The sequence below is a fragment of the Lotus japonicus genome, chromosome 5 (assembly GCF_012489685.1).
Source record: "Lotus japonicus ecotype B-129 chromosome 5, LjGifu_v1.2".
Lineage (NCBI taxonomy): Eukaryota > Viridiplantae > Streptophyta > Magnoliopsida > Fabales > Fabaceae > Lotus > Lotus japonicus.
In genome coordinates this window covers 22,166,960-22,179,649 of record NC_080045.1, presented here as the reverse complement: position 1 = coordinate 22,179,649, position 12,690 = coordinate 22,166,960, and the positions used below count along the sequence as shown (strand labels likewise).

General features: G+C 33.7%; 3 protein-coding genes across 4 annotated transcripts in view; 2 read left to right on the top strand and 1 right to left on the bottom strand.

Annotated features, from left to right (window-relative positions):
* Positions 1-685, top strand: part of LOC130719314 (AUGMIN subunit 1) — a 54,187-nt gene extending 53,502 nt beyond the window's left edge. The window contains exon 3 of the mRNA XM_057569937.1: positions 603-685. Within this exon, the coding sequence (XP_057425920.1) occupies positions 603-685 (83 nt within the window). The remainder of the gene's footprint in view (positions 1-602) is intronic.
* A 2,167-nt stretch (positions 686-2,852) lies between these two features.
* Positions 2,853-6,306, top strand: LOC130720894 (uncharacterized). Of its 2 annotated transcripts, XM_057571600.1 has the most exons (5): positions 2,853-3,306; positions 4,056-4,214; positions 5,373-5,454; positions 5,603-5,748; positions 5,878-6,306. In XM_057571600.1, the coding sequence occupies exons 1-4, from the start codon at positions 2,971-2,973 to the stop codon at positions 5,746-5,748; spliced, it is 723 nt and encodes a 240-aa protein (XP_057427583.1). In that variant the 5' UTR covers positions 2,853-2,970; the 3' UTR covers positions 5,878-6,306. The 2 variants fall into 2 exon arrangements, with proteins under 2 accessions (XP_057427583.1, XP_057427582.1); XM_057571599.1 differs by having other exon boundaries at positions 5,603-6,306.
* Positions 6,307-7,507: 1,201 nt separating this feature from the next.
* LOC130718614 (universal stress protein A-like protein) lies at positions 7,508-10,554 on the bottom strand. The gene is made up of 4 exons (XM_057569231.1): positions 10,284-10,554; positions 8,820-8,926; positions 7,879-7,997; positions 7,508-7,711 (listed from the first exon to the last, which is right to left on the bottom strand). Exons 1-4 carry the CDS (start codon positions 10,537-10,539, stop codon positions 7,609-7,611), a joined length of 585 nt encoding a protein of 194 aa, XP_057425214.1. The 5' UTR covers positions 10,540-10,554; the 3' UTR covers positions 7,508-7,608.
* Between the last annotated feature and the right edge of the window lie 2,136 nt (positions 10,555-12,690).

Genomic DNA, 12,690 nt, shown 5'->3' with positions numbered 1-12,690 from the left:
TGAAAAAAATAAAAGCTAAAAAGAGAGATGAGTCATGAGTGGGGTGAGGTGTTAGTGGTAGACACCGAATAGTACATGAAAATTGGAAGGGGGACCATAAAAAAATATTATAAAGTATTGTTATGAAAATGTCGAAAAATGGGGATGGTATGTCTCTTGGACCATCAGGACTAAAAAGTAGTAAAAATATGTTGGTTGGAGTGTGGACTAACAAATTCATTAATATTTAGATATTGTCAATTACTAATATAACGTTGTTGATTCTACATAACTACAAATCAACATTCAAATTTAAATTACTAAAAGAAAAATGACCTTTTAAAATAATTTCATTATTTTTTTAATCATTCCATAATTCAACAAACACTTCAACTATTTTTTAATAATATCAATGTTTTTTAAAGAAATACGTTAATAATTAAAAAATATTATTTAAACATAATTTTTTATATTATTTTTAATCATTATAAAGTCTCTTTGTCATAATCTTTCCTTACATTAAATAAAGTTTTTTTTTAAATAATTAATTCTTAAAAACAAATAACTATCAAATTTTTGTCCGTTAAAATTGTGCCCGTGCATTGCACGGGCTACTGCACTAGTTAAGGATAAGAAAAGGCAGTATGTTACCGCTGAGAAGTATCTTGAAGATATATTGCAATCAGCTCTTGCCAATTCTGGGTGATACACTACCATACTTTTGAAGCTCTTTGGTTTTGTTTTTATAATTGTTGTTTCAAAGCATAGAAATTGCCTAAAATAGAATTCAGTTGCCTATAAATATGTGGTGTATGGATGCTCTGCAGCAGTAAACTCTCTCAATCTCTCTGCTGCAGAATTTCTAGCCTTGTGATTCATCAAATGGTCCACATTTTGCAAGCATTAAAAAATAATTAAAACACGCACGTGACACAAGTGAAGCATTGCAGGAAGCCCAGTAACCATTATTTTTCTCCTCTTTACTGTCGTACTGCAGGTCAAGGTCCGCCGCTGCTCGTCACCACAGTCTCTGGCGAAACCAATTTCTCTGAAAGAAACTCCACTACTTTCTGAGCCCCTTCAATTCCTTTTCTAACCCTACGTAAAAATCCACAAGATTCAAAGCACTCCGCCTAAATTGGTGAAAATAAACTAGATGGAGACAAAACCCAGTTAAGAAAGTAATGAATTTGAAGGATTTTGACAGTTGGGGGAAGCGTCAATTGGAAAGAGGAAAGTGAACACGGGAGGTGTTGAGGATGTGAGAATTGAGGAGGGAGAAGGTCACGTGCCAGCTGTTTTCACTGGATTAAATCATTTTTAATCCTTGCAATATGTGGACTGTTCGATGAATCGTATGACAAGAAACGCTGTAAGAGATAAATTGAGGGATTTACTGCTGCAGAGGATCCATATCCAAATATGTGTTCCCCCATAACCCATTAGCAGCCTTTGTCCCTTTTGACAATGATTTAGCTAATAAGTTCACCAAAGTCTCCCTTTTCGATTTTCATTTCATGGGTTATATTTTTAGGTTCAATCCAGGAGCTTTTGGCTATGTTTGGCACGCCTAACTGATAAGCTAGCTAAAAGCTGAAAAACTATGTAATTAGAACAAAAGTGTTTAGTAAAACTAGCTGTTGAACAAACTGAAATTGTAAAATGACATAAAAGGACATACTTGTATGATTCTTTTTATGTTTAACATTACTTTATTTTCACATTAATACCTATATGATTTTAATATTAAAATTATTATAAAAAATTTAATTTCACTCAAATTATATATCATCTTAAAAATATAATATTAATTTATACTTATTTAGTTTTCTATATTTTTATTAAATTAAATAGAATAAAACAAATAATTTGTAATTTGTAATATAAAATTATTTGTTTTATTCTAAAGTAGTAATTATTTGTGTGCGGGAATGATGTGCATATGAGACAAGTGTGATAACTGATAAGTAAATAGGTTTAGTAGAAAAAACATATAAGGCTAAAGGTGGAATTTTAATAAAATAATAAGGATAAAAATGAGAATATATTTAATAAGCTATAAGCTTTAAGCTACCTGAGATAGCTTATAGCTTAAAACTGTAAGCTATTGAAATAAGCTCTTTCACCAAACACTTTTATAGAACTTTTAAGCTAGTCAAATAAGTTTTAAGCTAGTCAAATAAGCTATAAACTAGCTGAAATGTCATGCCAAACATAGTCTTTAATATTTGAATCATCATACATTCATACCTTCTCAGGTAAGACCTCTGTCTCTAACTTTTTAGGTCAAAAGAGTGAAACAACTTTTGGGAAAGCATTGATTCAATAATTCAGGTCTGAGCCCCGTTGATATACAATTGAGAAATATATTAAGTTATGTGGAATTCATGTGAAACAAGTTGGAAGGTTTGGGCTTAGTCATGGAATGAGAATAGATTAGTTAAGCTCGACATTACATACTTGACTTAAAGTTTTTTTGATTGCACTGATATCCTTCATCATGCAAGCACCTGAATTTCAACTTATGTTGTTTTATTTTATAGGCAAATGTTAATTGTTAGTAAATTAGTCTCTTCTTAGGTTTTGAAGTATGGACCCTTCACCCTCATCCCACCTAACCCTTATGTCCTTAGCTCTTACCACTTGAGCTATTCTTCGGAGACGAATTTCAACTTATGTAAGGAGCTTTGATCATTGTGCTTATATTTATTGACTTCATTTTGTCACTTTTAATATATAACCAGTTTTCAAAAAAAAATATAGCACAGCAAGCAAAATTAATTAATTGAAAGACATTAATAACTTTGTTTAATTTTCAGTTCTTTGATTGAATTTTTTCCGGCTTATATCGGTTTGGTTCATGTTCAATGAGTTGAACGGCCCAGCCTTAGAATCTAAGATCCGGTTGGAGCACCCGGTCCACTCAACGTTCCTTCCTCCTATCACTCTGTGCTGGTTGCATCTCACACTCTCCAGTCTCCACACAACAACATGGAGGAGCAACTCGAACTGAACCCTAACTCGGTCACCGGACTCACTGAGTCCTCCGCGCCGTCCTACGAAGAAGACATTGACGAGGACGCTCCAGTTCTGAGCTCCCATGCTCTCGCCGCCCTCAAAGAGTTCCTCGCCGAGCAGCAGCCGAGCCACTCTGACGCCGGAGACTCCGAAGTTGCTCTGGTGTCCGAGGATTGGAGGTTGAGCCAGTTCTGGTACGACGCTGAAACCGCAAAGACCGTCGCTGAAGAGGTGCTCGGGCTCTGCGGCGGCGGTGTCGATTCTCGCGTCGCCTGCATCGCTTGCCCTACACTCTATGCCTATCTCAAGGTAGTTTCTGATTTCTGATTTCTATTCTGCAACTGTTTCTGGTTGAATTGAAGTTTGTTTATATTCACACTTTATGGTTCAAGTGAGAATGATTGGTGTCAGGATTTTGAATAGTAATGTGCATAGTTAATGTGTTTGATCAATGGTTCAAATTGTTGAGTTCAAAAAAATGGTTCAAATTGTTAGTGCTTTGATGTGTTTGGAGTTTGGTACCATTCAAAATTGTGATTTGAAATTCACCATTGGAGAGAGTCATTTCATTTATCTAAGCTGCTTAATAGGAGAGATAGTGTCTTTAGAATTTAGAGCTTGGATTTTGTTTGTTTGTTTAAACCACAACCTGCTTGAGCCGGGTAGGAGCACTATGGGTTGTAAAGCTCGCCTTATTAAATATTTAACGCAGCTGCACTCACATAGACTTGAACGACAAGCTAGACAGTAGACACCGGTTGATCTACTTGCTTGGTGATCCTTAGAGCTTGGATTAAACTTCCAGTTTGATATTTTATAATTTATTTGTAATATAAGACTAGAGTTTAGAACATTTACTTGATCTAGAACATGTTTACAATGTCAAAGCCTAATGACTGAAAATTGAAAAAGTTAATAAGGCCACATTTGTAGCTGTAACTAATTGTATCATGAAGTGGTGTATTGACACTTACTGCTCAATATTTTGATTCCTTTGAGTGTCCATTTTTTTTTGGCTTTCTTAGTTACATTCTGTTTTTCAATTCTTCAATTTTCAGAAAATGGATCCTAGTGTTTCTATGCAACTTCTTGAGTATGACAAACGTTTTGAGCAATATGGAAGTGATTACACATTTTATGACTACAATCATCCTGAGGAGTTACCATCAGAATTGAAGCACTCTTTCAGAGTTGTAGTTGCAGATCCTCCTTATTTGGTGAGAATAACTTTAGCTGCATTAAATTGGTACCATGACCATCTTTGTCTTTTACTTCCACTTCTGTCAATTGTTTATATACTTCAGAGAACTATGAATGATTTTAGCGATGGGGGATTAGTTGATTTTCACGTGTTTTCTTTTGATAATTGTTTTTGCGCTCCTAGTGTGCAAGTCGTAGTAGTTTGAATCTTATAACTCCATTCACTATTTAAAACTCAGATGCCATCATTTGTCAAGTCAGCACAGGTATAAAGGGAATATTTTTATTATTAGGTGTGTCAGATAGGATCACTCTTTTCCTCTTCTAATCTCAAGAGTGTTGTAGATTCTAAGTCTTCTAAGATTTGTGCATGACAAATCTATTGTGTTGAATTGAACTTCTCTCAAGTTTAATTCTTCCCTCCCTCGGGTAAATTTTCACTTTTTCTAATTAAAAGTAACGGCAATTCTTTGATATGAAGCTCATATTGTAAGGCTTTTAGGTATGATTGTAATCACTAATCAATGTGAAGCTGATTTTTTGTTTTGCTTCATACATAATGACCTCGTGTTAGACAAAGCAAAGGTGCAAAGGCTTTATAGTTTATATCCTCCTTTACATCTCTTTTTTTTGGAGTTGAACTGGATTTGCCATGGACCCTTACTCCTTAGGCTTCCTTTATGTCAATTTGTGCTATTTTAAAGTTTTTTTTTGTGTCAGCTTCTAGCATAGGCACCTGCTTGCTCTTGTAGTGAGACTGAGTTCTATCTTAGTGACGCCATTGTAAGAATATTGCAGTTATTTGTTACCACAAAAGGTGCTCAGGATGCGAGTGCAAAAGAAAAACCCAGTTTTATTTAAGGCATGACGTGACAAACCTTTTCTTTCCCTCTTCAATAAAAGGAAAATTAGTCTTGAACTTTTTTTTTTGACGGTCAAGTAGTTTTGAACTTTAATATATTACAAATTTAACGTTAAAAGAAAAGTTCCAATAAGTTAGTAGTGACTAGTGAGTGTAGATGGCAAGCCTTTGTAATTTAATTTGCAATGATAATTTTGTCCATTTTAAGAGAAGACATAATACACCGGGTGGGTGACATTTCTATGAGTGATAATATTGATTATTTTCAGTTTAGAAAATGATGATCTAATTAAGCAAATTTCTTTGGAAACAGAGCAAAGAGTGCTTGGAGAAAGTTGCTGAAACTATTTGTTTTCTCACACAACCTGGAGAGTCATTTTTGCTTCTACTCACCGGTAAGGATGAATTTTATCCTGTTTTGTGTTGTATTACTACCCTGAAAATGATAATTTCCTCTTAATAGAATGTTCATGATGAGGTCATCAGTTTAAAGCCATTTGCCAAGGTTAAATTCCCTAATTGTTGTATTACTATTAATTGCAGGTGAAGTGCAGAAAGAAAGGGCCGCTGAGATCTTGGGTTTGCATCCGTGTGGTTTTAGGCCTCATCATTCCAGCAAACTTGGAAATGAATTTCGTTTGTTCACAAACTATGACCCCGGAACGAGACTAGGAGGGTGGGAAAAATAGGTATTTTCGTTTGGTTGCCTTTGTTGTAATTTGATATCAGTGAAGAGTTGAATTTATTTCGCCCAACAACTGCTATCACACCAGATTCCATCTTTAGGCATCTTATATGTATGGAATGTGCATAACTAGGTATATAGACGGAAGCTGGTTTATCACCTAGTTGTCTGAAGCTGCAGTTGCAGATTTGGTGGCAGGGTGATTCGACGATCTTGGATACCACCATTGAAGCTATTCAACTTGAATTATTGATCAAATACGAACATTTTTGTGGTATGACTATTAGCTTCGGGGACCATGAGCATGATTTTTTACTTTTGTTCCAATTCCCATTAAGAGGCCTATTTAGATTTTAAAGAGTTGTAGTGTGTTTGGATCTATGTTGAACTCGACGTGGTAAAATCTTGTTCCTCTGATCCATGTAAGTTCAATATGACAGACTCCAGTGCTAAGGGAAATTCCAATATGGGATCTATCCGTGTGGTCTAGTCTACCCATGTATTTTTCTTTAACAGGATCATCTTTATATACAAAACATGATCTATTTGTCAGTGTTCTTAATTAACTCTTTCACAAGACAATATCGCCCGTGCTTGCAATGTAGTGCTTGCTCAGCAAGATGGAATCAGGAATGCTTATCATCCCATCCTCCATCCAATTATATATACAGTTGATTTTTTTGGTCCAGATACAGACAGTTGACTTTAAATAAATAAACGCAAGAATAATTATTTAATCTAAATTTCCTTATTAGCGAGTCCTTCCTGATATAAAGGTCTGTGAATGAAATCGTGTTTAACTGACATTGATATGAGACCCTTTATAGTTTTATATCGAAATAATTTCTAATTCAGCTTCACTCAAATTCTTCAATCAAAATAAAAAAGAACAATGGCCAAATTTATTTTACATTATAATATTTTCTCTAAATTGAGGAAGTCATTTTAGAGGGTAAAGTAAATTATCACAACTATTAACTATTTTGTCGAGTTTAATCATAATATATTATACATGTGCAAATATATGATCATAGTTAGCTTTTGATTTTTCATTCACGGTACACTGTAAAATAATTTACTCATTGAGTATATGTTTGCACCGGTGTAAATATAAACACTAACACTACTGACCACGTGATAATAAGTGAGCGAAACTTTTATATAGATTGAGATAAAATTCAGTTTATGACTGATGTTTAAAAACACACTTTATCTCATTCATTAGCAATTTTAATGCATACAAACTTAATATAGAAAATCACTATATATGTATGTATTTTATATGAATATTCACTGATAATATAGTAAATTTATTTTTAAAAAATTGACAGCCCAAATCTTTAAAAATAAATTATAAATATTGTGATAAAAAACTTTACATCCTCTCTGAGGAAGGCTCAGTTGTCCCCACCTTACAAAATGTGCATGTATGGGTTTTCGACTTTCAATTCCAAAAGTTCAATTCTCCAATCCCCCTTAAAACTTCCAGCTGCAAGGCAACCATCTTTCTAACCATGTTATGAAAAAAGTTTAAATGTATTACATTGCATGTTCTAACAAAATTAGCTACATGTAGTTTTTAGGTAGTGTTTGATAATAGGTGCAAATGGGACGGAATGAGACATACACTCTATTAAGTTTGAAGCTCTGAGGAAGGCTCAGTCGTTAGAATTTATTTTTTATTAGAATAAAGAGAAAGACAGAAGTTTCTTTCACTCAATGCATTCATTATTAGTTACAAATTATAAAACCATCATCCTATAGAAAGCAACATGAAAATATTTATTTCCGGCCACACTCATCCATTACAAAGGCGTGCTAGCTTAAACATATATATTATACGCTGATTTTGTTGCTAATTTTGTTACTTCTTCTTTTTGTGCTCCTTATCCTCTGGTGGTTTCACAATGAGTATCGGCGTTTTTGCATGATGTGCACAATAGTCACTCACACTTCCAAGAAATGTCCTGCCACACACACCAAATGTATAATTAGATTTAGAATAATCCACCGTTAAATTGAAATCAAAATGATATCATTATTGCATTAGAAAGATCACAATAAAAGTGTAAAAATTGCAAAACACTAAATATATAAATGAAGAGTAGAATTATTGGGCTAGAATGATCTTAACCTTTTGAGCATGCCAAGGCCACGGCTACCCATGATTAAAAGATCAACGTGCATCTGATCTGCAGCCTGACAAATCATTTCCCTTGCATCTCCAGTAAGAATGATACTTTCTGCTTTTATCTGCATTTTTACATGATTCCATTGCATGAATTTGGTGGATATGGTGCATATTTATGATTGTTAATATTTATGATCATTACTCTTTTTTTTTTTTGGGACAACATGGATAATTGAATAATATGGTAGAAGAAGTTAATAAGACCAGTGTCTTAAAACCCGGCTCGATCATCGACTTTGTGGGGGTACTGAGTAAATGAGTCACTCATCGAACAAGTGAGTCATTAATTCGAATGCTTGACTCGGTATATATTAAAAAATTATAATAAAAATCAAATGCAATATGAAGTTAAGGTAAAAGTAATAAAAACGCCACTAGTAACTAAACTATTTGGTTCTTCAGCGGTAAAAGCATCTATCAAGCACCACTTTTTTAAAAATAATTACTACATGATTTTGGTTTTAGCTTCACCTAAGCCTGATAAGCAGGCCCAATAAAGTAAATAAAAAAACAGGCCCAATAGATTAAATAATAGCTCAAAGCCTGAAACTCTTGTCAAATTTCGCTTAGATTGTAAAAAAAAAAAAAACTAGGCTGACCCATTGTCAATAAAAAATAAAATAAAAAATGAAGCGGGTGACTTGTCGGTTTTAACTAAAAACACACTAAGTCACCGATCTAATCATTGAATTAGACAAGTCAAATTGGTTCTCACCAAGCCGCTTGCAAGCTTGTTCTGATGTGAGGCTCGAACCGATCAGGTAATCGAGTCCCGATCCAACCGGTCGGGTGTTCTGATGTGAGGCTCGAACCGATCAGGTAATCGAGTCCCGATCCAACCGGTCGGTCCGAGCCGAGTTTTAAAACTATGCATAAGACATTACCTGGTTATCCCTGCACATTTGCAGTGCCCGTGAAAGAGTGGATGTTGATTTTTCTCTTTGGGCCTTCCTCATCAAATCCTCCAACGATGCAGACGCAGGATACAAAGCTGTTGAATAATGGGGCATATAGAGGTCACATTAGTTTTGTAATAATGATGCACAAATCACGCTACAGTGTAAATTATTGGCAAACAAAGCTTGATTAAAGATGTTTTCTTGTGGTATATATAGCTGTCATGGATTATACTGTAGAGTTGTCCCCTAATCATTCTTATGTTTCAAAAAAGAGCGCTAAAATGTTGGGAAATAATAATATAGTTAAGTAAATTAAATAACTACATAGGTCAATTACATGAGTTAGCTTCACATGTAATTAATTAATTCGAACTTACAAAAGGAATTATTGTGGTTTTGGTTCTTCTCCAGCTCAAAAGGGAGAACATAACGAAAATGCTAATAATGCTTTTTAATTTTTTTATATTTATTAATTATTATTATCTAGTAAATATATGTTGTTAGTGTTAAAGTTCAATATCTCTTAAGTATGGTTAAGATTCCAACTTTTGTGATTATACTAAGATATAGTTATTTAGTTTCACTTAAAAATACAGTGATTTTCTTATTTCTCATAGACCTCCCACTAAATATGTGTGAGAGACAGTAATCCCCACCAAAGTGAGACTCATAACATTGTTTTTTTATTAGACATGAGCTCCCCATGAAGTGGGGACTCAGTTCTAATAATAGTGGATTTTAAAATATGTTTAAAATATGTGAGCCGTTTCCACTCGGATATTCGGACACTTTATTGGTAATGATATAGTTATTGAAAAAGAAAAGAAAGTATTTAAAAAAAGTAAAATATAATAATCGAAAAAGAAAAGAAAATATTTATGAAAAAAAAGTAAAATACACTTCACTCAAGATTTATTAAAATGAAATTTTACCACATTCCTATCCAAAATGCACACTCCACTTTACCTCTTTCAATTTTTGAAACGTAATAACTTTCAATTTTTTTTTTTGAAACGTAATATTAAAACCCGTCATAAAATTAAGTAATAGAGATAAATTATCAACAGATTCCATCACAAAAATTTTAATTAATTTCTTTTTGTCTGTTTTAGTGAATGATTATATTTTCGTCTCTAAAATCCGTTGATATTTCAAATACTTGTTCAATTTTGCATGTATTAATTATGAATTTTGGTGGAAAATTTTCATGGTTAAAAATCTATTAATAAAATAAAATTCGTCACTGAAATGTGTCATTATTTTAGTCTACATGCATATAGATATCATTAGTTTTTTTTTTTTTGAAGGAAAGCTTGCAATATATTAAGATTTTTTTTCTTTTTTTGAAATATGCAATATATTAAGATGATAAAGCTGAAATAGATATCATTAGTTTGCACCATATCACAAGAACAAATTAAAGAAGAATATATATATACAAACCCTTACCCGAGGTTCCAATCGGATACACAGCAGGGTGGAAAGCGGGCTCAACATGAACCAAGAACACCATGCCGCCGCCATCTTCAATATTTTCATCTGGTGTTGCAGTAGTGGTCATGTTGTTTAAGACGTTGTCAAGGGCCCACTTAAGAGCATGGAAGCTGCAATCACTTTCATCAACCGCCACCATCACCTTCATCTTCATCCTCCGCTCCCCTGCACCGACACTCACCGGCATATCACCGCCTCCACTTGCTTCCATTATTGCTTGCAACTCGATCTTGTGAAATAATGATCCTCAACGTAGCTTTTATAGCTTCCATTCTGACAAAGTAATAACACTATTTAAAGTGAAAACTTTAGCCTTATATGTTTTCTTTTTCAGGTTTTACACTTGGCAGCTTTAAGTACTACGTTTTTGCATGACAAATACGCGTGTACACCTCTCATATCAAATATTACGAAAGACTACATGCACAAAAGTACAAAATTAGTTGTGTTGATTATATTTTATTTTTATCGGCTACTTTTTTTTATGATACTTTTTGTTTTATCCTGATCCATCACTTTGCAGAATGATATATGCATGCACCTCTATCAGTATGACATATATGTGATTAATTACATACGCAACTGGTCACGTTTTTTTCACCAATTAACCTAAGCATATTTTACGTTGTTTAAGACTTTAAGCCTTGTAATGGACCATGGTAACCCTCCTAAGTCCATATATATACTATATACTTGTCTAAGGCCTGGGTACGAATCATAACTTTCAAATCATGAAATTACACCACTTTTGAGTGATTATACAATTTTCAAAGTGTTTAATAATGCTGTCAAGTTTTTGAAAAACCAGAAAAGTTATGAGTGTTGCCGTTCTAAAAGGTATTCTCGAAAAGGATTCTAGTGTGTCTAGATTGGAAATTGAAATCCTCAACCATTGTATATAAAATGTCTTCTTCTTGAAAGTGATTATTGTTTCCACCATAGTGTTTCGTAAAGTTTGGTGATTGTGAAAAACGTCATTTGGATCAATTAGTTAGGTGATTCAGATTCTACCATAGGGTTTGTGAATGCTATGTAACAAGGAAGTAGTGTGTTTCTTGGAGATGCTCTTGAGGATTTGGTGTGCGGTTCGTACGATCAACTACACAGTGAAAAATCTCTAAATCAGAAAAGGAGACTTGCCAAATATAACTTTTGGTTAGTATGGATGAACGAGTATACATTATATTATTCTGTGAATTTTCTCCTACACTTAACTCTTTATTCCAGCATTTCAATATTTCAATTACATTTACTTTAATGAAGTTCTAATTTTAATTTTTATAATGAAAAAATAGTACACTAAGTGAAAAAATAAGTACATCCTAAAAAAAATTACTAAACTTGAAAGAATCCTCAACCAAATAACATCAAAAAAATTAAAAATCAATTAATTTAAAAGCAAATCGGCCGCCCAATTACAAAGTGAATTGAAATTGAAGTACCACTACAACATTTTTAGCCTTACGCCGCGGACGGAAAACCGCGGGAGCATGTTAAAAAACCGTGGTTGAAAGCTTACGCCACGGTTTTGCCACGGTTTCCGTGTCGCGGGTTATGTAGCCGTGGCCAAGTCCAAGTGCCACGGTTTTGACAAGTTAAAGCCACGGTTCTCTCAAAAATTTAATGCCACGGTTTCTATAATACCACACGTGGGAAACCGTGGCTTTCGAAATTTTAACCACGGTTTACTAAGATGTTTATGCCACGGTTTCTTTGTGCCCTTTTATGCCACGGTTTATATATGCCTTTTATGCTACGGTTTCTTAACCGCGGTTATCAGTGGTTTTTAAGAAAATTTTATACCACAGTTGCTTTTTAGAACCTTTTATGCTATTTTTTCCCCTTGAGCTTGCAATCTAACATTCAAATTTTTAAGCTAAATACAATGATAGATAGGTGTGCTAATATGATACGAATTCTCTATCAATTAACTTCATTGCATAGTACCTACCATCTAGATCGAATCACTTTCTTAAAGTATTATTGGCGACCCAAAACATTGAATGAAAGGAAACAGATACAAAGGTATCAACCAACAATCAAAAGTAAATCATGAACTCAAATAAAGGACATTCTGAAGAACTTAAAATGTTCAGGAAGAAGGCCAAATAATTATTTAGCTTACTTAAATCACATATCATTCTATAACAAGTCATACCAACAAGTAGGGGGGGGGGGGTTACTCTATAAAATAACATAGAAAATAGGATAAAATTCTGAACATAGGTTAAAATTGCAAAAACAAATGGATAAGTATATGCCCTTCTTTATGTCCAAATCCTAAGCTAGGAAAAGTGGATATGCGGAGGCTTCAAAATCTTGAGACAATAGAAAATATTTGGAGTCATTCCAGCTTCAATTG

Coding starts and splice junctions, on each gene's coding strand:
- LOC130720894 (XM_057571600.1), top strand. CDS start 2,971: ATGGAGGAGCAACTCGAACTGAACCCTAACTCGGTCACCGGACTCACT. Junction 3,307..4,055: donor CACTCTATGCCTATCTCAAG/GTAGTTTCTGAT, acceptor TTCAATTTTCAG/AAAATGGATCCTAGTGTTTC. Junction 4,215..5,372: donor TTGCAGATCCTCCTTATTTG/GTGAGAATAACT, acceptor CTTTGGAAACAG/AGCAAAGAGTGCTTGGAGAA.
- LOC130718614 (XM_057569231.1), bottom strand. CDS start 10,539: ATGGAAGCAAGTGGAGGCGGTGATATGCCGGTGAGTGTCGGTGCAGGG. Junction 8,927..10,283: donor GTATCCGATTGGAACCTCGG/GTAAGGGTTTGT, acceptor ATTATTCAACAG/CTTTGTATCCTGCGTCTGCA. Junction 7,998..8,819: donor AAATGTGCAGGGATAACCAG/GTAATGTCTTAT, acceptor GTAAAAATGCAG/ATAAAAGCAGAAAGTATCAT.